Source organism: Acytostelium subglobosum, assembly GCF_000787575.1.
Source record: "Acytostelium subglobosum LB1 DNA, scaffold: scaffold19, whole genome shotgun sequence".
NCBI lineage: Eukaryota > Evosea > Eumycetozoa > Acytosteliales > Acytosteliaceae > Acytostelium > Acytostelium subglobosum.
The window spans coordinates 333,484-359,377 of record NW_012236514.1 but is presented as its reverse complement, the minus strand read 5'-3'; the positions used below and the strand labels follow the sequence as shown (position 1 = coordinate 359,377).

At 41.5% G+C, this 25,894-nt stretch overlaps 11 protein-coding genes across 11 annotated transcripts; 7 read left to right on the top strand and 4 right to left on the bottom strand.

Annotated features, from left to right (window-relative positions):
- Positions 1-136: 136 nt before the first annotated feature.
- SAMD00019534_087330 (hypothetical protein) lies at positions 137-2,331 on the bottom strand (the record flags this gene model as incomplete). The annotated part of the gene is made up of 3 exons (XM_012896090.1): positions 137-339; positions 409-2,218; positions 2,311-2,331. The coding sequence occupies 3 exons, from the start codon at positions 2,329-2,331 to the stop codon at positions 137-139; spliced, it is 2,034 nt and encodes a 677-aa protein (XP_012751544.1).
- Positions 2,332-4,149: 1,818 nt separating this feature from the next.
- Positions 4,150-6,270, top strand: SAMD00019534_087320 (hypothetical protein; the record flags this gene model as incomplete). The annotated part of the gene is made up of 5 exons (XM_012896089.1): positions 4,150-4,365; positions 4,434-4,650; positions 4,737-4,928; positions 5,001-5,333; positions 5,423-6,270. Coding segments are annotated over 5 exons (1,806 nt in total), but the record flags the coding sequence as incomplete, so codon positions are not given.
- A 620-nt stretch (positions 6,271-6,890) lies between these two features.
- Positions 6,891-8,162, top strand: SAMD00019534_087310 (hypothetical protein; the record flags this gene model as incomplete). The annotated part of the gene is made up of 2 exons (XM_012896088.1): positions 6,891-7,905; positions 7,978-8,162. 2 exons carry the CDS (start codon positions 6,891-6,893, stop codon positions 8,160-8,162), a joined length of 1,200 nt encoding a protein of 399 aa, XP_012751542.1.
- A 226-nt stretch (positions 8,163-8,388) lies between these two features.
- SAMD00019534_087300 (hypothetical protein) lies at positions 8,389-11,224 on the top strand (the record flags this gene model as incomplete). Its single annotated transcript, XM_012896087.1, has 3 exons — positions 8,389-9,102; positions 9,170-10,483; positions 10,562-11,224. The coding sequence occupies 3 exons, from the start codon at positions 8,389-8,391 to the stop codon at positions 11,222-11,224; spliced, it is 2,691 nt and encodes an 896-aa protein (XP_012751541.1).
- A 104-nt stretch (positions 11,225-11,328) lies between these two features.
- On the bottom strand, positions 11,329-12,979 carry SAMD00019534_087290 (hypothetical protein; the record flags this gene model as incomplete). Its single annotated transcript, XM_012896086.1, has 4 exons — positions 11,329-11,502; positions 11,577-11,792; positions 12,069-12,243; positions 12,318-12,979. Coding segments are annotated over 4 exons (1,227 nt in total), but the record flags the coding sequence as incomplete, so codon positions are not given.
- Positions 12,980-13,424: 445 nt separating this feature from the next.
- On the top strand, positions 13,425-15,224 carry SAMD00019534_087280 (hypothetical protein; the record flags this gene model as incomplete). Its single annotated transcript, XM_012896085.1, has 2 exons — positions 13,425-13,486; positions 13,571-15,224. 2 exons carry the CDS (start codon positions 13,425-13,427, stop codon positions 15,222-15,224), a joined length of 1,716 nt encoding a protein of 571 aa, XP_012751539.1.
- Positions 15,225-15,519: 295 nt separating this feature from the next.
- Positions 15,520-16,647, bottom strand: SAMD00019534_087270 (hypothetical protein; the record flags this gene model as incomplete). Its single annotated transcript, XM_012896084.1, has 1 exon — positions 15,520-16,647. The coding sequence occupies one exon, from the start codon at positions 16,645-16,647 to the stop codon at positions 15,520-15,522; it is 1,128 nt and encodes a 375-aa protein (XP_012751538.1).
- Positions 16,648-17,643: 996 nt separating this feature from the next.
- SAMD00019534_087260 (hypothetical protein) lies at positions 17,644-18,775 on the top strand (the record flags this gene model as incomplete). The annotated part of the gene is made up of 4 exons (XM_012896083.1): positions 17,644-17,691; positions 17,773-17,973; positions 18,099-18,202; positions 18,283-18,775. 4 exons carry the CDS (start codon positions 17,644-17,646, stop codon positions 18,773-18,775), a joined length of 846 nt encoding a protein of 281 aa, XP_012751537.1.
- Positions 18,776-19,317: 542 nt separating this feature from the next.
- On the top strand, positions 19,318-19,887 carry SAMD00019534_087250 (hypothetical protein; the record flags this gene model as incomplete). Its single annotated transcript, XM_012896082.1, has 1 exon — positions 19,318-19,887. One exon carries the CDS (start codon positions 19,318-19,320, stop codon positions 19,885-19,887), a length of 570 nt encoding a protein of 189 aa, XP_012751536.1.
- A 1,954-nt stretch (positions 19,888-21,841) lies between these two features.
- SAMD00019534_087240 (hypothetical protein) lies at positions 21,842-23,916 on the bottom strand (the record flags this gene model as incomplete). Its single annotated transcript, XM_012896081.1, has 6 exons — positions 21,842-22,574; positions 22,656-22,680; positions 22,793-22,843; positions 22,907-23,274; positions 23,346-23,488; positions 23,578-23,916. The coding sequence occupies 6 exons, from the start codon at positions 23,914-23,916 to the stop codon at positions 21,842-21,844; spliced, it is 1,659 nt and encodes a 552-aa protein (XP_012751535.1).
- Positions 23,917-25,610: 1,694 nt separating this feature from the next.
- SAMD00019534_087230 (hypothetical protein) lies at positions 25,611-25,763 on the top strand (the record flags this gene model as incomplete). Its single annotated transcript, XM_012896080.1, has 1 exon — positions 25,611-25,763. One exon carries the CDS (start codon positions 25,611-25,613, stop codon positions 25,761-25,763), a length of 153 nt encoding a protein of 50 aa, XP_012751534.1.
- Positions 25,764-25,894: the final 131 nt, after the last annotated feature.

The following is a 25,894-nucleotide window of genomic DNA, read 5'->3' as shown; positions in this document are numbered from 1 at the left end:
ATATAATATCAATCATAGCGATCCAGGATAAATTATCTCTGGAAACAACAAATATATATATATAAACGAAAGAAGGCCTATAGAAAGGCTCACATGTATTACATTATCGTCAATCAACTTGATTACTCTATTAGAGTTACTTTGGTAGTGATGGCAGTTGAAGGGCATTGAGTGCAGGATGTTGGAAGACACGCTGGTCATGGAATTCATCCTCAATGAAAATGGAGAATGACGTGAGTGTGCCAAAGAGTGATAGCTGGTTCAGGTTAGCGACCAATGCTTCCATTTGAGAGTCCAATGATCCCATGATGTGATTGGAGATAGTTTGTTCCCTGCCAACTACTTTGATTGTCAGAGTAGTGATCGTTGTTGGACATCTAGGAAGTAGGGCTAGGATATCACTCACACTCTGGACATCCATTGTCAGTTCAAAGGTCTTGCACTTGTTGGCGGCGTAGAATTGTTGAAGTTGTTGAAGATCTTGAAGTTGGGGAAAGCCCTGGTCTTGGGGGATGACTCTGCCTATTTTTGGAGGAGGATGTTTCCAGTTGAGATGAAGATTGGATACATTGTTGTAGTATACCAATGACTCTGTATATTGACTAAAGTGGAGACCTTCAATACTCAAGTAGATAGGAAGGCCTGTGAGAGGTTCATGATAATCGTCACCGAAATCAGAAGAATCTCTATCGCCCTCCAATCTAACCGTTCTTGTTAATATCTTCACACCAGCTGTACCATAATCAAACTCTGGCAATATGATAAAGTTTGATGTATGCTCAACAGTTTGGAGCCCTGGGTTGTTGTCAAAGTAGAATTGCTGCATGTACTTCAATGGATCTTCGATGTATTTACCAACTTCATTGGAGTACTTTACATATTCATTTCGATCATTGTCTTGTTTCTTGATCAATCTGAGGCCATCGATATCTTTGAATTCATCTTCATCATTCTTATATTGTACAAAGGCTAAATGATGGAGGTGTTGTGTCTTGACCACCACAAATGCGGGATGATACCCATTGTCATTGATGAATGGCACTGTAAGGTGTTCCAAGCGCTCAAGGCAGCGAGCCAAATGTTTGGTGGGGATGTGAATCAGTTTGAATGCATGCATGCAGAGAGGCGTGTCTTGGAAGAGACAGAAAGGTGATCCAATGTAATCCAGTGATGAATGTATCTTGATCCATGGTAATGATTGATTGGTGAGTGTAGATGCACATATCTTGTGGAAATGTTTGCTAACGCTCGACAACTCCCAGAACCATTGCTGACCATAACTATCATCTTTTAGGCAATGTTTTATGATCTGATTGAGAATGATCAATGGGAGAGTGGGATGGATAGTCTCTGTTCCATTCTGTTGGCTGTCTTGGTCATCCTCAACAATGATTGAATGATTGAATGAGTTCTGCTTGAACTTTTTGAACAACTTGAGTTGTTCATCGAATATATGGTCATGAGGAATGGCTCCAAAGAGTAGATGCTTGAATTTCTTGTATCTGGCTTGGTAGCAATAAGAATATTTGAGCAAGTGGAACGAAGGTAGAGTGAGACCAAAGTGCACCAATTGAAGTACCAATGATTTGGTTGAAACCCGTGGGTAGTTGTAACTATTGGATTCAGGAAACAACTTGTTGTCAATATGTTGTATCCATGTTTGGCTTGGGTTTGCACAGATCATGCTAATTGGATGCACAATTCTATCAAACGTCATTGGATCGTTGGTATCAATGAGATATCGAGTTATAGTGTCAATCTGCACATCGTTGAGCATTGACAGTTGATGACATTTGACTAGCAACTCTATGTTTGAAAAATTGCCAACCATTGCTTGTATCTCTTGCATTGGGTTTGCCAGGAATGATTTGAGCTCCGTTGAGTACATGTCAATGGCCATTGAGATGAGATCTGTACACTCTGTCTTGTGTCGAATTAAAGATGAGAAGAAGAATTGAATGAATCTGGTGTCCTTGGTCTCCTCGAATACACCAAGCATGCCTCTGGCGATCCCATCAAAGTGGACTTTTTGGGCAATGTTTTTGAAGTTGTACAAAGATAATGACTCTAATCCTTTGACCAATGATGAGGGCAATGGCTGATTTGCCAACTTGAAGGAGCTCGTGAGGCCATCAAACAAGACCAGATAATCAATATATCTATAAGTAATACTATGTGCCAATCCATCTAGGAGATGTTTCTCAAGTTTAGGATATTCCTAGATAGTTTGATTGATTGATTAATTGATTGAGCCAAAAGAAAGTTAGGAAGCGAATGAATCAAGAATGAGATAGGGTAGAACTAACTTACTTGAACGAATGATGCACCCATATGTTTGATTATGGCATTGGTCACATCATTACCATGACAATTGAAATAATATGGGAAGTATGATTCTAAATCACGTAGCTTCTCCATGAAGACAATAAAGATAATTGAATGCTTTTGTTTTTCAATCTGAGCGGACACTTGTTGTTGCTCCAAATCATCTTCCATGTCCATGAATATGCTCAACTGAGAATAAGTGGCATAAGTCGCGCCATAAATAGAGATAGGAGCATATCTCAAAACTTCAAGGATGAAACTAGATACAGCAAGTTAGTAAGTATGATGTTCAATCATATTGATAACATACTTGAATATTTCACGTCTATGATTTAGGTAGAGTGCACATTGTGACTTGTCATTGATGAGTAGCAAGTAGTTAAACTTGGCCAATACAATCTTCTTGTGGAACCATGCTGGAGGGGATGCCTCAAAGAACCATTGATTGAGTATACGCTCAACTCTTCCATTTCCAAATGCTGTTGTTATATGTTTGTAACAAGGTATCAAGTGTACTTTGTATCGATATTCATCATGTAAATCGACCAATATAGTGATGATATATTCACAGTAGTGAGCGACAAGTTGGTCAATCTGGCTGTCGGTGAGGGTCGTCACAAGGCTGTTGAGGAATGTTTGATCAAAGACAAAATTTAACCTTTCGCTATGGAATGACCAATTGTTATTTGCGGTGATGATGCGCAATGCTGATATTGTCAGGTCGAGTGGTGTGATGGTAATACCAGGCAGTGACGACAATTGTCTAACATTGATCACACCATGCTTAACATTATGTGGGCCAGTAACAGCAAACTCAATTGAGTCCAACTCTTTATAAAAGATCCTTGAAGTCAATGATGATTGTTCAATAAACAACTAAAAAGTTGGGTGCAAGTGATTGAGTGATTGAGTTAGTGAGTGGAGAGTGATTGATTGATTGAATGAGCTGAGACCAGTTGATAAATTGTGATGGATAACTCACTTTTGATATCATTGGCAAAGCATTGATGATATCCAAGCTGGRAAAGAAGTTGGTCTAGTAGCTCGGCCATCTCAAACAAATATTGAATATGTATGTGTTTGTGTGTTATAATAATATCTTTTTGATCGATCAATCAACAAAGATAATTTTATTTGGTCCTTGTTCATCACTTCCCCCTGATCAAGAAATTCTTTTAAAAACGAAAGCCAGACCCAAAAACAAAAACATGGAAGTCTCTCAGTAATACTATACAGTACTATCCTYCCAAATGAACAAGAAATACTTCTGTCAATTATTTCTCATTCAATTTTTATCTTCTTCCTCCTATTATTAGATAAACAGATACAGAATGGAATCGTATAAATGTTTTGAATAATAATAATTATCCACTAAAAATATTATCTAAAATTAATAATGATAATTATAGTCAAGATTATACTGTTAATATCTTTGGTTGTATTGGTGACTTGCGAATACAGCAAGACTTTGCCAATAGAACAATACCAATACCCCCCTCATATATTTGGTTACGGTGAACCATTAGATAACACTTACCCCTTTTACTTTGGCCCTGCTTATCAAATAAGGATATAAAAGAATATTTCTAAAACTTGATCATCTTTGATTAATCAATACAAGAACAGTTCTATCACCAAATAATAATAAAAATTACATGTTACATTCAAAAGTCGATGAGTCACAAGTATCACCTAATCGACTTTTGAGGTCAGATTCCTTTCAAATGAACGAACGAATGGGACAAAGTGAATGCATCCACGCAAAGGGTTGCATTTATACTTTTGATACAACATTTTATTTATATATATATATATACATACACATATAACAAGATGCCTGAAGGATCATTCATCCCATTTTGGCTACAAGCCGTAGTAAGGTTCATGGCAATCTATTATATAGCTATGACTATTGGTCAAAAGTTCTTTGGAGGTGCTCCAGACGCCAATATGCAGGCCAACGTCACCTTGACCAATGGCACCCAGATGCCCGCCGCTCAAGTCACTATCTACAACACCTGGTCAATGAATACACCTTTCGTAAGATCACATGATCAATAATCACATCGATCACATCACTCACTCAATCAATCAAACATACATGATAGACAATGGAGGTATACCTGTCAGAGTCAAACACTACAGTTGGAGATTGGTTGGTTTGGAGTGAGAAGCAGTTCATCTATGGATGGGACGAGAGTAACAATCGCGAACAAAACATCACTTTCAAGACACCTGACTACCTCAAGAACAACGGATCACTCTATGCTCATGTCTTGGTACACAACATTCTATCACCAACCTACTCACTTCAAACAGTGCATCGTATGTGTCTCACATTGGACTGGTCATCATCATAATCATCCCTTCAATCAATCACTCACTCTTTATACATATCTCAACTCATGCAGCACTGATCGTCTATGCACCACGACCAAAGACCAAGGGAAAGAACTTGTTGGCTGATAAGAAGGAGGTTGTGGAGGAGCCAATCTATGATCCCAATGAGCTGGTCTCATACTGGAAGCCATCAATGATCATCAACCTCATCGTCGACAACACTGCATATGGTCCCGGATCAATCCCACCCGAGATGTTCCAACGTATGTAACATCTATCAAGTCAAGTGACCGTCTCACTCTTACACATCAATCACTGCGCACCACCAACAACAGAGTTCAATGTTTCAGGCGATAGATACAGCCCATCAGTGTTCTTGAATGAGTTCTGGTTGTACAAGGAGCATTTGAGCATGGTGAATGAGACTGTGGACGAGCTCACGCTGACCATGTCGACATACCCACTCAGCTTCTTCAAGTGGCAACTGTACACTCAGATGCAAAAGTCATTGGATATGCAATCGATGTTTGGTGGCGGTGCCCCAGATCAGGCTGACACTGGCGACGACTTCAAGAGAATGTTGACCGATAACAACCCATACCTCCTTGCTCTCACCGCTGTAGTCACTCTCCTTCACACAATCTTTGAGTTCTTGGCCTTCAAGAATGGTATGTAGTAGCGCGCGACGAATGATTGAATGAATGATTGAATGAGTGCTGACCCTTGACACGACGACGATGACGATGATGGAACATAGATATCCAATTCTGGAAGAACAACAAGTCAATGGAGGGATTGTCAGTGCGAACGATCATGCTGCACACTGGATGCCAGGCTGTGGTCTTCCTCTATTTGTTGGACAATGATACCAGCTATATGATCTTGTTCAGTGCTGGCTTTGGTCTGCTGCTCGAGATCTGGAAGATTGGCAAGGCAATGAATGTCACGATGCACTGGCGCGGAATCATCCCCATCTTCAAGTTTGAGAACAAGGACAGCTACGTCTCAAAGACCAAGCAGTACGACGATCTGGCCATGAAGTACCTGTCGTGGGTGCTGTTCCCCCTGGTCGTTGGCATGTCAATCTACTCGCTCTACTACCACGAGCACAAGTCCTGGTACAGCTGGGTGGTCTCGTCATTGGTGCGCACCGTCTACACGTTTGAGTTCATCATGATGACGCCACAGCTGTTCATCAACTACAAGCTCAAGTCAGTGTCGGCACTGCCGTTCAAGGTGTTCATGTACCGCGCACTCAACACCTTTATCGATGACCTGTTTGCCTTCATCATCAAGATGCCTCTGATGCATAGACTCAGTTGTCTGCGTGATGACATCGTCTTTATCGTCTATCTCTACCAACGATGGATCTACCCAGTGGACTTGAAGAGAACTCACTATGGTGGTGAGGTCCAAGATGATGATGTTGCACCACAGTTGGTGGAGAACAAGCCTGCTACTGCTCCAGCAGTTGACAACAAGGTCAAGACAAGCAAGAAGTCAAAGAAGGTGGTGGAGACTGAGGAAGTGAATGAGGATGAGGATATCAAAGAGACACCATCATCATCTTCTTCCACTGGAATCAAGAAGAGAACAAACAAAGCCGAGTAAATATAATTGATTACTTTATTATTAATGGATAGTTTGTTTGATCAATAGGATTACATGTGGGAAAAGATCGGAGTGATCAATCAATAAACCCAAACGGGTTAATAAAAAAAAAAACGAATCTTGAGGCCTTTTGGGATATTTTAGAGTTTTTATCAAAACAATCTTTGCCTGGTTCATAGGGGATGCTTTGGACTTTAGAGTGCCGACCCACAATTGTGCGACTGTTGGTCTCAAGATCTTATTGCCTCATTATTAACTTACTAACTATCTATCTAACTAACTAGTGATCACTAATAACTCTATTTATTTGTTATTTATATAATTATAAGTAGATAATGATGAAGATTGGTCAATCATCATTGATGTTGTTGTTGACAACAACGATCACTCTATTGTTTATTATAACAATAGCTTCAATTAACAATGTAGTAGCTAATGATAATCAACATCAACAACAACGTCAATTATATAATGTAGAGTCAACAACATCAGCAACAAACACAGCATCAGGTGGTAGTGCAAGTGGTGCTAGTGGCGGAGGTGTTGGTGGTGGCGGAGGTGCATCGTCATTAACAAAGAATACAATTGATCAACTCACAATGTTACAAAAGTCAATGGATCAACTCATTCAACAATCTCAACAACTGGCCAAACAGATGGAGAACATTGACCCTTCAACACCAACCCCAACATCACCAACTACAACTACAACAACTACAACTAATGTAAATGTCAATGGCAGCTGTAGTGTTAGAGACTTTAGTGGAATTGCTTGGAAGACAGAGGGACTACATATGCCAATAGAGACAGAGATAGGTGTACAGGCACGACTGGCCAAGTCTCGTAGACTCAATCCAAATGCTTGCTTCCCCGTCGAGAACAAGGTCATGTGTCTACCAAACTATATTATAATTGGCTCGATGAAGGCTGGCACCACCTTCCTCGACTACTACCTCCAACAACATCCACTGATGGCCAAGCACACCAAGAAGGAGATATGGTTCTTCAACAGTTACTATAGCAAGGGTATCAAGTGGTACGTCGAGCACTTTGAGCCGGTCATTGGTAACGCCCAGACCAAGGTGATTGGCGAAGCGACGCCATTCTACATCAACCATCCATTCACGCCCGAGAGAATGTACAGCACGCTCAAGGACGTTAAGCTGATACTTTTGATGCGCGACCCAGTGGAGCGAGTGCTCAGCCAGTACTACTTCTCGATAAAATGGATCGAGAAGAACAACCCCAAGATGATGAAGCCCAAGCCGTTCAAGGATATGATCTACGAGGAGGCCGACGTAATAGAGACGTGCGTGCGAGGCAATCAGCGATTCCTTGAGCAAGTGGCACAGTATGAGCGCGACCATCCTGGCGCCGCCATCCCAGACGACTGGATCAATCCATTCTTTGTATTCCACTCGTCCAAGAACTGGACCTTTTACAAAGATTGCAAACAATGTGATCGATGCTTCCCCACTGGCAACGTGATGCACATGTCTGGACATCCAACATTTGGCATGTTGGCCAAATCACTCTACTATGACCAAATCGATCAATGGCTCAAGTACTATCCGTTGGATCAATTCCTATTTGTAAGATATGAAGACATAAAGTCTTATCCAGAGAATGGTATGTATCCCAATAATTCATCACTGGAATCATTCCAATCACTCACTCACTAACTCACTCATCCAATCATAGTATTGAGAGAAGTTGAACAATTCTTGGAGTTGCCACCTTATGATTATGGAGACTTTGCACCAAAGAATGTAGTGCCACATGAACCGATGGATGAGGATATTAGAGAATTCCTTGTTGACTACTTTAGACCACATAATGAGAAGCTATACCGAACACTTAACAGAGACTTTGAATGGTCCACTTAACAAACAAACCAATCAAATATAAATATATTTATTATTATTACCTGAACTTCGTTCATTCATTCAAACTATCAACCCATCACATTCGTTTTGAGTGCTTGTGTGTGGAACAAAAAACGACCGAACGAATCAAATCATTTTTCTCATTCATTTCAACAAACAGATAACTTGTACACACATACTCAAACATTTATATATAATGGACAAGAGGAAAGGTACATCAACAACAATGTCTACATCGACTACGACGTCGACATCGACGTCAGCAACAGGAGAGTCAGCAGCAGAGTCATTAAAGAAACAGATTTATATTAGTAATCTGGGATTCGATACTACTACCGATCAGTTGGAAGAGTACTTCTCATCGATTGGTCCAATCAAGAGATCATTCATCGTCACCAAACCAAATGATAAGACAAGATGTGCTGGTACTGCCTTCCTCTGGTTCGCACTCGAGGAGCATGCCGCCAAGGCCATCAAAGAGAAGAATCGTCAACAATTCAACAATCGAAAGATTAAAGTTGAGGCTGCCAAGCCCAAGCGTGACACTCCCCAGCAGAACTCGAGAGGACAGAAGGGTGCGAATGATGAGAAACAGCCACAACAGCAGCAGCAACAGCAACAACAGACACAACAGCCACAGCAGCAGCCACAACAACCCCAACAGCAGTCAGGTAGAGTCACGATTATAATCAACAATTTCAATGAGGAGGATAAGACAAAGGCAGCAGAGATCATTGGTATCAAGCCTGCTACTATACACTCAATCAAACTGATTCAGTTCTCTGATGCCACCGTACGACTGATGTGTTGGGATCACAAGGGTGCCACTGAGGTCATGTCCAAACTGGCCACAGTCAAACTCCATGGCAAGCCACTTATCTTTGCCCGTGAGACTGAAGAGATGAACCATGAGCTAGTACTCCGTAACCTACCATTCACTGTAAGTCATACTCCTTCCCCACCGCTTGGAACCATTCCACTCACTCACACTCACTCAAATCAATCAGGTAAATATCAAGATGATCAAGGACAAGTTCCAACCTTATGGAGATATATTGTTGGTTAAGTTGCCAACGAAGCAGGCTGCTGGTGAGAAGGCACAACAGGTGGCAAAGGGCTTTGGTTTCATATTGTTCACAACAAGGAAGAGCGCTGAGAACGCTATGAAGGAGCTGAATGGATCAAAGTTTGGCCAGAGACCATTCGCCATCGATTGGTCCATCTCAAATGACAAGTACAAGGACATCAAGGTGAAGCAAGAGGAGGAGAAGGCAAAGGCCGCCGCTGCCGCTGTCAAGAAGGCAGAGGATGACGAGGACAACGAAGATGAGGCCAAGGAAGAGGGAGAAGGAAAGACCGTGGACTTTAATGATGATGGCGAGGAAGAAGGTGATGAGGAGAAGGTTAAATTCGAAGGCAACGAAGATGAGGACGATGACGAGGAGATGGACGACGACAAAGAAGACGAGGGCATGGAGGACGATGACGATGATGAGGTCGAGAACATGGACGAGGAAGGAGAGGGAGACGATGACGAGTCAGACTTTAGCGAGTATGATGACGATAAATTCGATGCCGAGACAAAGAGAGACAGGATTGAGAGGGAGAGACAGGAGAGACTGGAGATGGCTGACAGGAATAAGAAGGAGATGGACGAGGGCAAGACATTGTTCATCAGAAATGTCTCATTCGACACGACCCAGGCAGACCTCGAGACAAAGTTTGAGGAGTTTGGCAAGCTCAAGTTCGCCAGATTGGTCATTGATCAGGTCACCAACAAGCCCACTGGAAAAGCCTTTGTCAAGTACCTGTCACTGGACTCTGCCAAGAAGGCATTGGAAGCCGCCAAAATAGTCAACCTGTTCGACCCATCCAAGGATCTCACCGACGACAAGGAGCGCGAGAGACAGCGTGCCAAGAAGGAGAAGAAGAACGACTTCACCATGTCCACACTGCTGCAAGGTGGCATCATGGTCAATGGTCGTGCCCTCATCATCAACAGTGCCGTCGATCATCAGAAGGCCAGAGAGTTCAAGGACAACAAGGTGGCCAAGGTCGACAAGAAGAACAAAAAGCTGCTGGACATTGGCAAGGTGTTGCCACAGTCTGAGCTGGGTCAGACCTTCAACGACCGCGACTGGCAGATCAGAAACGTTGCTGAGCGTGAGGCCAACACTAAGCTCAAGCTCAACCCCAACTACTACGTCTCGCCCACTCGTCTATGTTTCAGGAACCTTCCCAACTACGTCACCGACAGCCAACTCAAGGCTGTTTGCTTCCGAACCCTCAAGGAGAAGAAGACCAAGGCAAAGATTATTTGTGTATGTATTGTGCCCCATTGGGGCTGGAATCATTCCAAGATTGGACTGGAACTAACCCAATTCATTTGGTAATTATAGGCCAAGGTTGCTGTTGACAAGGAGAGATTGAACGCTGCTGGAAAGCCAAAGTCAAAGGGATACGGATTCGTTGAGGTGGACGACCATCAGGCCGCACTGGACCTCTTGCACTCATTGAACAACAGCACAAAGGTGTTCAATGGTACCGATGGCAAGGAGAGCAGGACATTCATCCAGTTCTCCATCGAGGATGCCCGTGCCGTCAAGAAGCAGAAGGAGATCATGGAGAAGATTCACAGGAACAACATCGAGAAAAACAAGGAGGCCTTCAAGCTGAAGAAGGAGAAGAAGGCACAGGACAAGGAGAATGGCGTCAAGCATTTGGGTCGTGGCGCCAAGCAGCGTGAGAAGAAGCGTCTGCTCAGAGAGCAAGGCATCGATACGTCAAAGAAGAAGAGGCAGACCATAAGTGAGGCCGATAAGAAGTTGTTGGCCGAGGCCAAGGAGGAGCAGAAGGAGCTGCCTCAACATGTCCAAGAGAAGATGCTGAGGAAACTAAAGCAACAAAACACGACTGCTACTGCTGTCAAGTCAACAAACAACAAGAAGAGAAAGCAGGCAGATGACGCTGATGATATCGACGAAGACATCGCTCCATCATCATTCACTCGTCCAGTTGATGGCAGTCTGAAGAAGCAAAAGAAGAGATGGTCCGATTATTAATTAATTAAAGGGTAGCAACGCCTCAACATGTTGTTCAATCAATCAATCAATCAATAAGTATACGCGGCATGAGGGATAGATGATGAACTGGAACATTGTCAGTTCGCAGACCTTTGTTGTTGATGCGTTTGGTAACATATTGGATGGTAAGGAGTGAATGTGTCAAAGGTTCGATAAGATGGCGGCAGGTACATGAATGCCGACGAGTCCAATTGGAGTATACTCTGGCAGCCCTTGCATTCCTCAAAGAATAGACCTCTGAATGACCATATCCAATACTAATAATATGTTTGATTGATTGTTAGTATCCATTCATGTCCAAGGATGATACAACGCAGCTTGGCGAACTTACCAGGATATTCTTAAGGATTGGAGTATTGGTTGGATTGGAAGTGAAGTAGCTGATAGCTTCATTGGAGTTCTCAGATAGCTTCTTGAATATACTATGTTTGGAAGTCTCCCAGAAGGAATCGAATGGTTCCTTGGCTCCAAAGAACAGTATCCTATCGACTGTATAGCATTCCGGTGACTCTTCCGACACGGCAAACGTTAACAAGCATTGGAACACATGAGTGGATATGATCTGAATGTACAAGTTAGTATCTAGTTGATGATGATGATGATGCAGCATCATTGTCCGGCTTGCTTCAACACCTACCAGACCCTTAATGATGTCGTTCCTATCGGGAAGTACCAGTATCTGAAGTGCTGTCTCGTTGGCCACCGTCTTGATAATGCTATCGATGCTCCTGTTGATTGTGTTGATGATTGATAGAGTGAGTAAGTTGGCCAGGTGAGGGATGATGGAAGGCCGAGATAGTTACGCATAAGTATCCATTGATGCTGTCCTTGGAGATGTCACTGTGGCAGCAGGCTTGGCACTACCATTGCTGATGTTGTTATTGCTATTGTTGTTGTTGCTATCCAACATGATCTGCTTCCTCTTGCGTATGTTTCCTGTGTCTGTTGCTTCCTTTAACAAGCTAGGGTATCGTTCATTGAGTTTACCCTCGAGTATACTAATCGATTAGAGGTAGGGTACGAGTATGAGTATGAATACATGCTGGTGCTGCACGCGACACATCAAACATACTTAAGAGCGATTGAAGACTTCTTTGACGTCTCGTGACGCCAGAAGTACTCCAGCTTGATCTGGGTCTGCAACTTGATGTTTGAATGATCGTAGATGCCAGTGTTCTGTGTCCACATCTGTTCGAGATGCTGGAAGTTGGAGGTCTGCACAGAGTAGGGCGACAGTATCTGTTGCTGTTGTTCAATCTTCTTGAGTGATTGTTTGATTGCCAACAGTGATTGGGTCAGTGCAGCGGTACGCGCTTCTTTACTGATGATTGGCACTAGCACTGGTGTCGATGTGTTGACCGCTGTCTTGGCATCTTCAATGATCGTTGAGAATATATGATCGACATTGACTCTGAGTGCGCCTATCTGATTGACAATCTCATCAAACTGTTCGAGTAATTGCTTCTGTTGTATAGTTGGTAGTGCATGTGACTTCTTCTGTGGTGGTGCTATCTGTATCGGTTGTCTCTGTTGTTGTTGTACTTGTTGTTGTTGTTGCTGTTGTTGTTGTTGCTGTTGCTGTTGTTGAGCATTTGGTTGCTGAGCATTTGGTTGTTGTTGAGCATTTGGTTGTTGTTGAGCGTTTGATTGTTGTTGATTGGTTGATGGTGCAGCTGTTGCAGCAGTAGTAGGTGCAGGTACAAATGTTTGATTTATTGTAGACATTGTGTTGTGTTTGATTGATTGTATTATATGTACATTATTATTATTATCTTTTGGACTTCAGTAATAATTAAAGTGATCATCCAAACACACCATTTGTTGTGTTACTTATTTATCCCATAATACAAGTTTTCAAAACAATCACATATTCAATTGATTACATTATCCATCAACATATAATAGTTATAACATATAATTAAGATATATATTCAATATACAACATATAATTTGTACAAACATTCATTCTGTTCGTCATCCAACTGATCATTATCCGTTAGTTGTAGTTTTCAATGAATTGGACACTCCCCAAGACTTGGTGGCTGATGGGTGTGTCACAATGCATGATTGGGTCAACATTGTTTGTTGCTGGTGTAACAACTTGGTTTTTTAAAGGTTGTTGTGTTTGATTTAAAGATAGTTAGAGAGTTAAGGATAGATAGAGATAGATATATATAAAATGGATCATACACAGCTTAGTAGTGACAATGTATTGATGATTGGTGCTGTTGGTCTTGCAGTGTTTGTCACTGTTTATACAGGATCAATCATTTGGTCAATTCTCCTGTTGATAGGTTTAATCACTTTCTTCTCATATTCAAAGAGAAATCAACAAGATACAACATCAGCTGCATCGACAACAAGTACATCATCAACTAAAAATGTTGAGCCAACAACACCAAAGTCGTCCGCAACTACCTCTTCTTCTTCACCATCGTCATCACCTTCATCAACTGTGCTTCGACCTGTTAGACCAGCACCTTCGCCACCAATCCCACCTAGATCAAGCACCGGTGCACCTCCAGTAGTTCCACCAAGAAAGTCATTGGATAGTCTTGGTTCAAGTGTCACCTCAGCGGACGCGTCACCTCCCCCTGCAAGACCACCCAAGCCACTGTCCTCACCAGGTCACATCACAACTCACACAAGCTCACCTGCATCGCCATCACAGTCAACACCTCCAGCATCACCATTGCCAGCAACCAAGACGTCTCCTCCACCAAAGACTCCTCCTCCACCACCAACATCCTCATCTTCATCATCCCCTCAGACACAGCCATTGCCACAACCAGTAGACAATGCAGCCAAGAATGAACAAGAGAAGATCAAGCAACAGAAACCTGGCACAACCAAGGCTGGCATGTCGACACTCCGCGGAATATTGGGCTCAGCAATGAAGAACTTTACTGGTGGAGCACAGCCATCGGCTGAGGCAAAGGAGCGACAGACCAAGAGGAATCATGTGGCCAAGGAGATCTTGACCACGGAGGAAACATACGTCAGCAAGCTAAAGGTATTGGTCGAGGTCTATTACATCCCTCTCAAGGCGGCCACAGAGAACAAACACCCGCCCATGACACTGGAGCAGGTCAACGCCATCTTCTCCGAGATCGTCACCATCTACAACTACAACTCCCACCTGCTCACATCGCTGCAACAACGCATCAAAGAAGGCGTCGCTGCACCAATCCTCGGCGACCTGTTCATCTCGATCACCGACTTCCTCAAGACTTACACCTCGTACACCAACAACTACACCAACGCTCTCGAGACACTGCAACGTGTGCGCAAGAACCCGAGCGTCGACGCGCTACTTCAGACCTTTGCCCAGAACCCCGCGTGTGGCGGTCTGGACCTGTCGTCGCTGCTGATCATGCCCATCCAGAGGATACCCAGGTACAACCTGTTGCTCTCTGAGCTGATCAAGTACTCGGACACAAACACCAGCGAGTATCAGCAGCTGACCAATGCTTTGGACAAGATGAAGAAGCTGGCCACAAGCATCAACGAGAACAAGCGCGAGTCTGAGTTGTTGACCAGGATGTTTGACATCCAGTCCAACCTGGAGGGCTTCAAAGACGGCGACTTTATCTGTCCCGCCAGGAAGCTCATTGCCGAGGAAGTGTTTGAGGAGCGCGTACTCAAGGCTGGCTCGGGCAACCGCGACAGCATATCAAAGTCACATTCACTGCGCTACGTGCTCTGCACGGACATTCTGTTGCGTACCAAGCAAAAGGGCAAGAAGCTGCAGGTCAAGGAGGTGTTCTCACTCAACAGCATTACGTTCAAGGATGTACAAGGCGAGCAAATGGCGATTGTGTCCTCCACTGGTGAGACACTTCTTCTCAAGGCGTCAACTTCAGATGACGCTGCTGCAACCGAGTCCAAGTGGAAGAGTATGATCTTGACTCAACAAAAGACAATCAAGAACAACGAGAGCTCATTCAGCAAGCGTGACTCTTTACAAATGTATCAGTAAACAATGCCACAGACTGGACTCAACCCTTCCAGTTTCCAAACTTCCATCAGCCGACAGACAGAGATGTCTTTGCAAAGGTTCATTCGTTTATTCCATGATGGACTGCGTGCACCTGTTGAATGACTATGGTGCGGTCAGTCTTGAGAGAGGCGGGCTTGGCCTAGGTATGTCTGTTCTGTATGTGTCTGCGCTGCTGTTGTCTGTGTTGGTTCGGCGATCGCCTTCCCTCTCTCTCCTCTTTGGTCCAATTATTATTAATGTATCACTATGTCATATCGGTAGCATCTCTCTTATCTTAGGATGTTGTTGTCGACTCGAACTTTAAATTTACAACAGGTTCTGGATGCATTGGTGGTGTCGTGTCCTGTGACAGTGCCGGCACTATTGGCGCCTGCTGCTGTGGCTCGGTAGGTGTTTGTTCCATTGGCGATGATGAAGATGACATTGCAGTACCATCTGTTGGATGACCCATATTCTGTTCAGGGTTGTCGTTGATGTCATTGTTGTTGTTGATTATGATGTCGTTGTTGTTGATATTGTTGTTGATGTTGTTGATGCTATCGTTGTTTATGATGATGTCATTGTTGTTGTTGTTGTTGTCAACAATGTTATTGTTGTTGATGCTATCAATGTTATTGTTGATATTGTCGTTGCCGTTGATGTTGAGATTAGTTGGTACGGCTATTGGTGGCGTGCTGTTGTTCTCTGCCTTGACCATGGGAGAGTGTTGGGGTGGAGTATGTTGTGGAGTTAGATGTTGAGGTATTGCTGCAGTCTGGATCGGGCTATTATATTGTTGTTGTGGAGTGTGTACTCCTTGTTGTTGCACTAATTGTTGTTGCTGCTGTTGTTGTTGCACTTGTTGTTGTTGTGCTAATAATTGTTGTTGATATAACTCTTGTTGTTGCATTAATGCAGCTTGTTGTACAGCGGCCTGCTGCTGTGCCAATAGTTGTTGCTGCTGTTGGACACTAGCAGGAAGTATGATGGCCATCTTGAAATCACACTCGACTCTGGTATCACGGTAACTGATGATGAACGTCACCTTTTGGTACTCGTGCACCGCGGGCTCATTGCCGTCCTTCCTATCGATCTTCTTCTTGACCCACTCCTTGCCAGTGGACAACGTTGGGAAGCCCGAACGCACATTGAATGTAAAGTAGAGATGCTGCACATTGACCTTCTCGCCATTGATATGCGTCACCCTATCCTTGGTATAACTACGCCATGATCTAAACGATGAGAAGTGATCACGGAACAACTCTACCGGGAGACAACCCAATGGTACACCCTTCACCGTCTTTCCATAACCATTCTCCAAACGATCCAATAATATAGTATGAGCAACCTCCAAAAACTCTTGCAATCTAATCTGCTTATACAACGAAGTAAAGTATGACTTGTCTATAAGTTGTTCCTCCATTCTATTTGTTCATGTTGTTTGTACATGTTTGAACGTTAAGTTAATATTTGACCCCAATATATATATTGTTTGTTGTTATAGCAATCAATATTATCTCCTCTCTCTTCTCTTCTCTGTTTATCTCTCTCGCTCACTCATCACCATTGTTTGTTGCAAGGTGATGAAGAGTGAAGTGTGTTTGAGAAGAGTAATAAAGTGTTGTCTTCGAAGACAATGTTATTGAAAGAGTAGAGGAGATGAGATGGTGTGTGAGTGAGGTGAGTGTGTGAGAGAGGACATACCTTAGGTAGAAGTGTAATAATTAGAGATATAATTCAAAATAATACAAATGCATCGAAATAAATAAATATAAATAAATTTAAATAGATAGAGCAACTTTATTGTTTCACCCACCACCACACTCTAAAGTCCTCAAAATAATTAAAATTAAATCATTTGGAAATTCATTACCCCCACAATGTAACGTTACTCCATCCACTTCAGTCTTGACTTCCCAATTCGAATTTGTAAAGTATGACTTATTATCTTTATCTCTATTACGTAAGTGCACTCGAGTTTGAACACATAATTGACATAGTTATAATATTACAATAGTATGTATATTTGATTATCATTGTTATTACTTAGATCTCAAAAGATGTATTTGTGTGATGAAGGCCAGATTCTTCGAAGAGATTGGTCAATCAGCCGAACAAACATCTAAAAACCCCCTCGTTCGTTTGACTGACAGTCAGACATTCAGTGTGCAAATATCTCTGGATAAGTGTGGCGTTGGGGTGACAACATCAGTTGCGTGCTATTGTATCATGATTCAAATATGAAGGTGGGTGCCGGCACAATGTCCAATCATATGTTTATTCAACAAACGTCACTACCTCCCTTCGTAAAGTGTTGTTGATCATACTCTCAGAATACCATGACTACACTATCATATTGTTGTTGTTTAGTTTAGTTTGTTATATTTGTTTAAACAGATACATATTTATATAAAGAGAAATGGCACAACTATTTGAGACATGCTTTCGCATGGATCCTGGCTTTGATGTATGTTTGTCGAATGAAACAAACGAACGAATGAATGAGTGACACAAACACACACACTCACACAATCACTCGATGGATCAGTTTGTGTTGATGACCTCAGGTGGTATTGTAGCATCAATAGTGACATATTATATTAGACCAGACCCATTCAAGAAGCCAGAGAGACTGAAGAATAAGCAGTATAAACTTACATTGGTCGAGTGGCTACTCATCTCTGCTCTCATCATTGTGACTCTGACCAACATTGTATTGCGATTCATTAAAGGTGTGCCATACTGGTTGGTAAGTATAGTACATAGATTGGATGGATGATTGAATGAATGAATGGTACATACCAATTATGAAGAATGAATGACTGATCAGATGGATGGAATGTCATGCACTTGCCCCTTGCCATAACACCTCAGGTCCAACCATGTCATCTGGCATCATTCCTACTTATATATGTTGTTATATTTGCCGAGCACGATACCAACCTCTTCCATTATTATTACTACTCAGTTTGGATGCCGTAAGTAATATACTTCAACTTACATGTTTGATCAAAATACTTACACAATCAATCAATCTAACAAATAATTATGACGACAGGGTAATTGGATTATTATCTCCACCCAATGCAAGCTGGTTCACTTGGTGGTGGGAGCCTCATAACTTCTATGTTCATCATCTGTTGTTGTTGGGCATAGCATACTATTACTTGTTTATCAATCATAGATTCCACCCACACTTGGATACAGCCAGTGCCCCTCCAGCACACTACATGGTGGATCACATCACTGATGCATCACGTCGCTTCAAGTTCTTCAATCATCTCTTTGGATATGGTGTCATCTATCACACTACATTCCTCACGTACTTGGGACTGTGGTTGGACGAGGACTTTGACGCCATGCGCTGTCGCTTTGGAGGTGGCGAGATCTTTGGTATTCATTGGCGTGAGGCCCTGATGGTGCTATGTTACATTGCTTCCATAATATTCGTTTGGATTCCAGACGTCATCGTGCACAGGACATTCAAGGCCAAGAACAAACAGTTGGCCAACAAGCACCAGGACAGCAGGAGTTACCAAAAGATGAAGTAATTAATACTTTAGTATTATTATTACCAAGAATCTTCGGATTGATCGTTTGATTATATTGATTGATTGAATCAATGAATGGAATTGAATGGAATGGCATCATATTAATAAATTGTTAACATCATTATTCATTTTCATTTACATTCCAGACTTGATCACGATCAAGACAAGGCCTCCATCACGAAAGGACACACTTGTGTGTGTTTTGATTCCTTGACGAATCGTCAGATTTTTGTGATTTTGATTGGATTGTGTGAAAAACTGAGAAAATAAGACCTTTCTGGCAAAAGAAATGATGACACAAGTTCAATCAAACTTATACATCAATTCTGCATATGCAACTATCAACAATGATGGCATATGCCTGGAACTTATACTGAACATTAGACTAAATATTCAATTCCAATGTCCAAACATCCAGGATGGAAACCTATTTAATCCTCATCAATCAATGACTAATCATCAAATCAAACAAATAACAAATAACAATTAATATATTCCAATATATCCAAATCAATAATCAATTCAAATATCAATATCAAAGAATGAAATTCTTCCTCCTCCTTACTATTGCCGCCTTGCTCTGTGCTCAAACCCTTGCCGCCACTAATGGTTTCTCTGCCAACTTGATCAACTCCCCAGCCTTGTCCCTTGTTAATGGCGCTCAATCATTGAGCACTGTTGGTGGATGGTCCACTGGAGGCAATGGATTCAACTTGGGTAACTTTGGTGCCAATGGTGGTTACACCATCCCAGTCGCTGGAATTTACCACTTTGATGCCAATGTCCTGATCAATGTTGCCTCTGCCACTGCTCCCAACCAAAACGTTGACATTCGTATCATCAACTGTGCCGCCGGATCTGGATGCAATGCCTACTGTGCTGGAGGTTCCGTCCTTGGCCGTACTCTCACTCAAGGTGGTTCAACCTGGTTGCCAAGTGGATTCAGCTATGCATTCCCACCAAACTACAACCTCAAGGCTTCATACACTGGTTTCTTCAACGTTGGTGACACCATTGCTGTGTGCATTGACAACTGGGCTGCCTCTGGACAGGTCAAGTTGAACTGTGCCTCATCCTCCCTCTGCACCTTTGCCGGTTTCCAGATCAACTAATAATATTGTTGTAGTAGATGATGATCATTCTGAATGGTCCACCAAGTCCATCTCTAGTTAGAGGTGATGACTAAATAAACTTATTACAATCATGTTTGATTGTAATCATTCAAAATTCCAATTTAATTTAATCCCATTTATTTGAATGTGAACTTTGCCAGAGTATTGAATTTATATTTCTCTATACTGGCTCCTCTGTCTTCTGGTAAAGACAATGGTAAGAGCCACCAAGAGTCCAGCTCCTCCAACGGAGCCTACTACAATGCCAGCAATTTGTCCAGTCGTTAGCATTGACTTGCGACTTCTGCCACAGAAGTCATAACCTGGTGTGGCACATGTTGAGCTGCAGTTCATGAGAGAGTTTTCTCCAAATGAAGTGTTGGTCATTGTAATCGAGCCTTTATCAAAACAATTGATCAATATTGATCCATTCATTAGATCAAACTCGCAGTTGGATAGAGTCAGGTCAGTCCGGGTGATGTGGAAACCAGAGATACCAATTGAATTGTTTGAGAAGGAGCAATTGGCTGCCTCAATACTTGAGCGATCTGCTACAACCATCGTTGCATGATTGTTGGTGAAAGTTGAGTTGTTGATTCTAGCATTGTTGTTGATCATGGACAAAAGAGGGTTCTTAATAAAGTTGCCATCAAATAATGAGTGATTAATTTCAAGGTCACCAGTTGTGTCCAACAGTGGACTGTACTCATTGATATCATTGGTGCATATGTTCTGGATAAAGGAGCAGTTTATTATGATCGTTGGTTTGATTTGAATATCTAGTATATCTTATAAGTAAGAGTTGTTGAAGAATATTGTATCTGTGATTGATAGTGAACCAATTGAAGATTGAATAATATATTGAACATTATTGTTGGATATGAATAATTGGTTGATCTCTAGTGTGGACTTGATTGATACAATTACAGATGTTACTTTGAATATTGGTTATTGATCCACCATTCATTGTAATGAATAAGATGTCTGGATAATAAGCAAATCCAGTTATTATAGTAGAGGTTGTATTGAAATTGGTGAAGGTGACGTTGTTGAGTGTCAAGTAGGTCATTGATATGACATCTGATAAGATGGCGGGAACCATACCGTTCATTATGGTTAAGTTGATTGTTAGATTGGTAGGATCTAAACCTCCCAAAATAATGAATACGTAGTTGCCAATGTCAATTGATGTTTCCATTGTATTATCTAATGGCCCAATGGTGACATTTAGTGAGGATGTGTCGATTTTGGAGTTTCCCAACTCTGCCTTATAAGTTCCAGGAGATAGAACTATGTTCAGCATTGAGTTTGAAGGGTTTGGGTGAGTGGTTTGAAATGATGTCATAGATGAAGTGATGTTCGGGCATGAGTTGTTGGGTGATTCTCCACAAAGAATCGAGGTGAAAGTTGACGAGGGATTAACATAAATGTTTGTGATTGTTAGTTGTTGGCAATTGATAAAATATAAATTGGATAATATATACAAAAGAAATATGAAGGATATTAATATATTTAATTATATTAATTATTTATATGATATGTAATAAGTGGAAATAATAATAATAATAACAAAGTGACTTAATATCTTTACATTGATATATATCTATCCTCGAGCTATTCGATATCAATTTCAATATTGTCCTCACATCTCCTCTAGCGAGGAGTGACATCGATCTTAATATTCCTTGACAGTTGGGAATGAACAAAAGATATAGTTGTAGCCAATCGTCGCAGGGTTGAACATAAATAAATATTAAAAGAGGGGGAGGGGGAAGCAAACTGGGAGTATAGTTCCCCCTGGAAAGGGAAGAGGATGTATCCAAGGTCTCCCAGAATCAACTACAAACAGATGTATGAATAAGTGTAATGAGGGGAATAAAATCAACTTTGTACAATCATGGATCAATTGAAATATATTATCATACTTATTAATAATCAATTATACAACTATATATTATTTATGACTACTTGTACTGCTACTTCCACAATCTTCATCACCATCGTCGTCCATTTGAATGTCTTTGTTTGAGTTTGTTGGACTCTCGTCTTGATCGACCAACTCCTCTTTGCTTGGATGTGTTTTAAGTTTGCCACCAACACCACCACGCTTGCCATTGATGTCCTCATCTTCTTGACCAGGACGGGCTTCTACAACAATTGATGCAGGCACATTGTCATCCTCGACCTGATCATCATTATAATATGTATTGTCATCTTGATCATTTGTTGTTGACTCCATGGCATCTTGTGTCTCCAACTCCACATTGATTGATTGTTCATCCACTTTTGGACCTGGAGTATGTCTGCGAGTGAGGAAGCGAGTCAGGTATTTCTCATCGACCTTTGAGAACAATGTCCTGATCTTGCGTCGTCGTGGTAAGGGTTCCACCTGTAGGGGCTGTCCAATGAACTCCATCGTCTGATCTGAATCGGCCGACTTGATCTTCAGTCCCTTAAGTGATGGATATGTACATAGACCAAATACAAATATAGTAAAGTAGACCAATAATATCATTTGTGTCTTGATATAATCTTGATACTCTGAGTGATACTCTCCAGAGAGACTCAATGAGAATGATATAGCACCTCTAAGTCCAGACAAGAATACAACAAATTGTATCCTTCCATTAATATTTGACAATTTGACCTTGTTCAACAGTGCAATCAATGGGAATACTGCCAATGCTCTAAATATTATAATGAATACCTAATATTGTCTTATAAGTAAATGATCAACAACAATGTATATGTTGACCATAGATACTTACAATGCTCCAAAGGAAGAATGTATAACTAAAGTAAAACTTGTGAAGTGGAAGTGTTATTCCAATGTAAATGAATGTTATGGTCTCGCAAACGAATGATGCCATTCGAAGTATTTGTGTAGTATTATGTTGTGAATCACCTGAAAGACTCTTGTATCCATACTTTTGGAATGTCAATCCACAGAAGAATGCTGGAGGAATGATTGTGGAAGTTAGATATTTGAGCCAATTCGTTGGAAATGAAATAAACTTACTTGATAGGATACCAGAGAGGTAAGCTGTATTTGCTAATAAATATGATATGTAGGCGAATAGAATGACAAAGAGTGTTTCGATAGCAGGATATTTGAAGAGGTTGAGCCACTTGAGTATGAGTGATAGTATCATTGCAACTAGTAGACCCATTATAACACTGCCAATTGATATTCCAATGAATAGTAGTATTGGTATCCATACTTGTGAGACTGTGTATGTATTGACTGCCTTGAATATAATGAGTGATACTGCATCGTTTAGTATACTCTCACCAAGTACAATCATATATAGTTTCTGATCAACTCCAAGTGCCTTGAATATTGCCAATGTTGCCACGGGATCAGTGGCGCATGCTATTGAACCAAATCTGAATGAATGAGTGGAGGGAGTGTCAGGCGGAGAAAGGCTGGAGGTCTCGCTCAAATATGTCTAACATACATCAGTGAGTCAAAGATGGGCAGTGGCAGAGATATACCTGCTTTGCCGAATAAGTAGAGTCCAAATGATACTCCAAAGAATGCAATAAGTGTTCCAATGATTGATAGAGCCAAGATTGGATATATGTTGCCAAAGAATTCAGTCTGGATGTTTGATTGATTGAATGATTGATTGATTGAATGAGCGATGTGGTGTCAGTTTGAATGAAATTGATTGAAGAGGAAGTACATACCTTGTTGAGTGAGAATCCAGTTTCAAATATGATAGCGGGTAGGATAAAGAGGAAGAATAGTTCTGGACTGAACGTTGATACATGGTCCACAAACCTATCATGAGTGTACTTTGCAATGATTCCAACAATCACACCAAAGACAATGACAGCCACTGACTCTGGAATATAATGTAGGTCGATTCGAATGATACAATAAACTACCAGTACAGATAGTAAAAGTATGGCCAAGAAGATCAATATAAGTATACTGGCATCGCGTTGACATCCTAGATTTGGATCGCAGTTCTCTTCTTCCTCTTCTGATGATGTTGTCGACGTCGTCATCTTTGTCGATGCCATATTAGTCAATCTAATCTTTGATTGACGACCTAACCATGATGCATTGGCTGTTGTAACAATCGTGGAGGATACCACCAACAACAACAACAACCAATGCGTCTTGTTAGAACTGGTGGCATTCGCCATCGTCAAGTTGGTGGGTTCTGTTTAGCTACTACTATATATATATATAAATATCTATCTGTTGTGTCGTGGTCGATTAATAGGATGGTCAAGGTTAATGTGAGCACTTAAGGAATTTGAATGATAGAGTAGAGTTGTTGAGTAGAGTGTAGAGTGGAGGATGTAGATGTCTTTTCAAGTGCAATAAAGTATTAGGAGATGGATATAGTCACAGAAATAGTATTCATACATTACAGGATAGCCAGACTGGCTCAGGTAGAGTTCAAAATTGACAATCGGTCGGGAGTAAGTGTGTGGGTGTCGTCTGACAAAGTCGTGTGTGAATGAGTGTGTGTCATCTCCTAAATAGGCAGTGAGAACTGGTCGGCTGGTATAAGCAAAGCGTGGGTGCACGTGAGTGAAGGTGATGGTCGTCTTGACGACTTACACATGTCACATGACCGTGAGGATGGATCAACAAGGTCCACTCCTGGAAATTCATCTGATATTTTGAAGGTTGAATACTCCTCATTGCAATGCTAACAGATATACAGAGTCGGAGATACAATCATGATTCTTATGTACAACTTGAAATTGATTGTCATGACAATATATATATATATTCCACTACAACCTCTATTGCCGATTGGATAATTTTAATTTACAAAGTTCTTGTGGGGGGTTTAACAAAATAAATAAAATCTTGTAAAGTTATCTATCCAGAAAAATATATATACAGATAATTATTTGATATTATCTTCAATCCAATATTGTATTCAAACGAAGAATGAAAGTATTAGTCTTATTAATAATAGTGAATATACTTTATTGTCTTGCTCTGGACTCCAACAGTTGCAATCAAGGAAATATGGGTACAATCTGCACAGGTGTAACCTATTGTCCTCCGTGTTGGCAAAAAAATGGGAACAAGTTTGACTGTTATGATTATACTCCAATGGGACAATGTCCTTGGGGAGGTATGTATCGAGAAGAGGATGAAGTATAAAAAAAAATTTTGTATTAATCCCTATCTACTAAACAGGAATGTGGGATAGAATGGCGGCATATGACAGGCGTACCTCCTGTGCACCTGGAAACCAAAAAAATGTACCTGTTTGTACCAAGTCCTGTCCTCCATGTTGGAATAATGAAGGAACTTACTACTCCTGTTTCGAAAAAGTTAATGGACAATGTCCCTGGAATGGAATGGAAGAGGTTCAGATTTAATTATATAATCCTTGACTGCCATGATAAAGTTATGATTTTAAATAAACAACTCCTTAAACCAAGCAGGATGATTAGTCCTTCTTTCTGCGACTGCCATTGGGCATCAGACTGTTGTTGCGACTGCCCGTTGAAACGTCCCACCCCCATTGAACAGGAGTAGGCAAGCGATGTCCGGGCTACAGTGTGTGAAAAGTCACTAGATACCCCCAGTAGTGTGGGCAATTAATGTCAGGGGAACCTGACGGCAATCCTGACTCCTTGCCGTGCCATTTAAACCTTTTATATTCACTGTACTACATCTTGTAGTACGGATAGTTGGAATACTATGTTCACCACCATCTGATGGTGTTGGACCGGCTGGAGTGATGTTGGCACTTCAACCACATCAACAGCAGCAACAGCAGCAACAACAGCAGCAGCAGCACAACAGCAGAGACAACGGCAGCAGCAACAGCAGAGACAACCACCAGGAGCAACAGTTGACTAGCCAGGGCAATCTCGACTCGCAAGAGCGGTAATTGATCGGTTCACACCCTCAATACAACATCGTCGTCTGTTCCATGTCCCAATAGAACAGATGGCGAGTGGCATTGGAGTGAACAGGCCAACAGAGATAGTGTCTACCTTGACCAATGTGGCTGCCCATGAC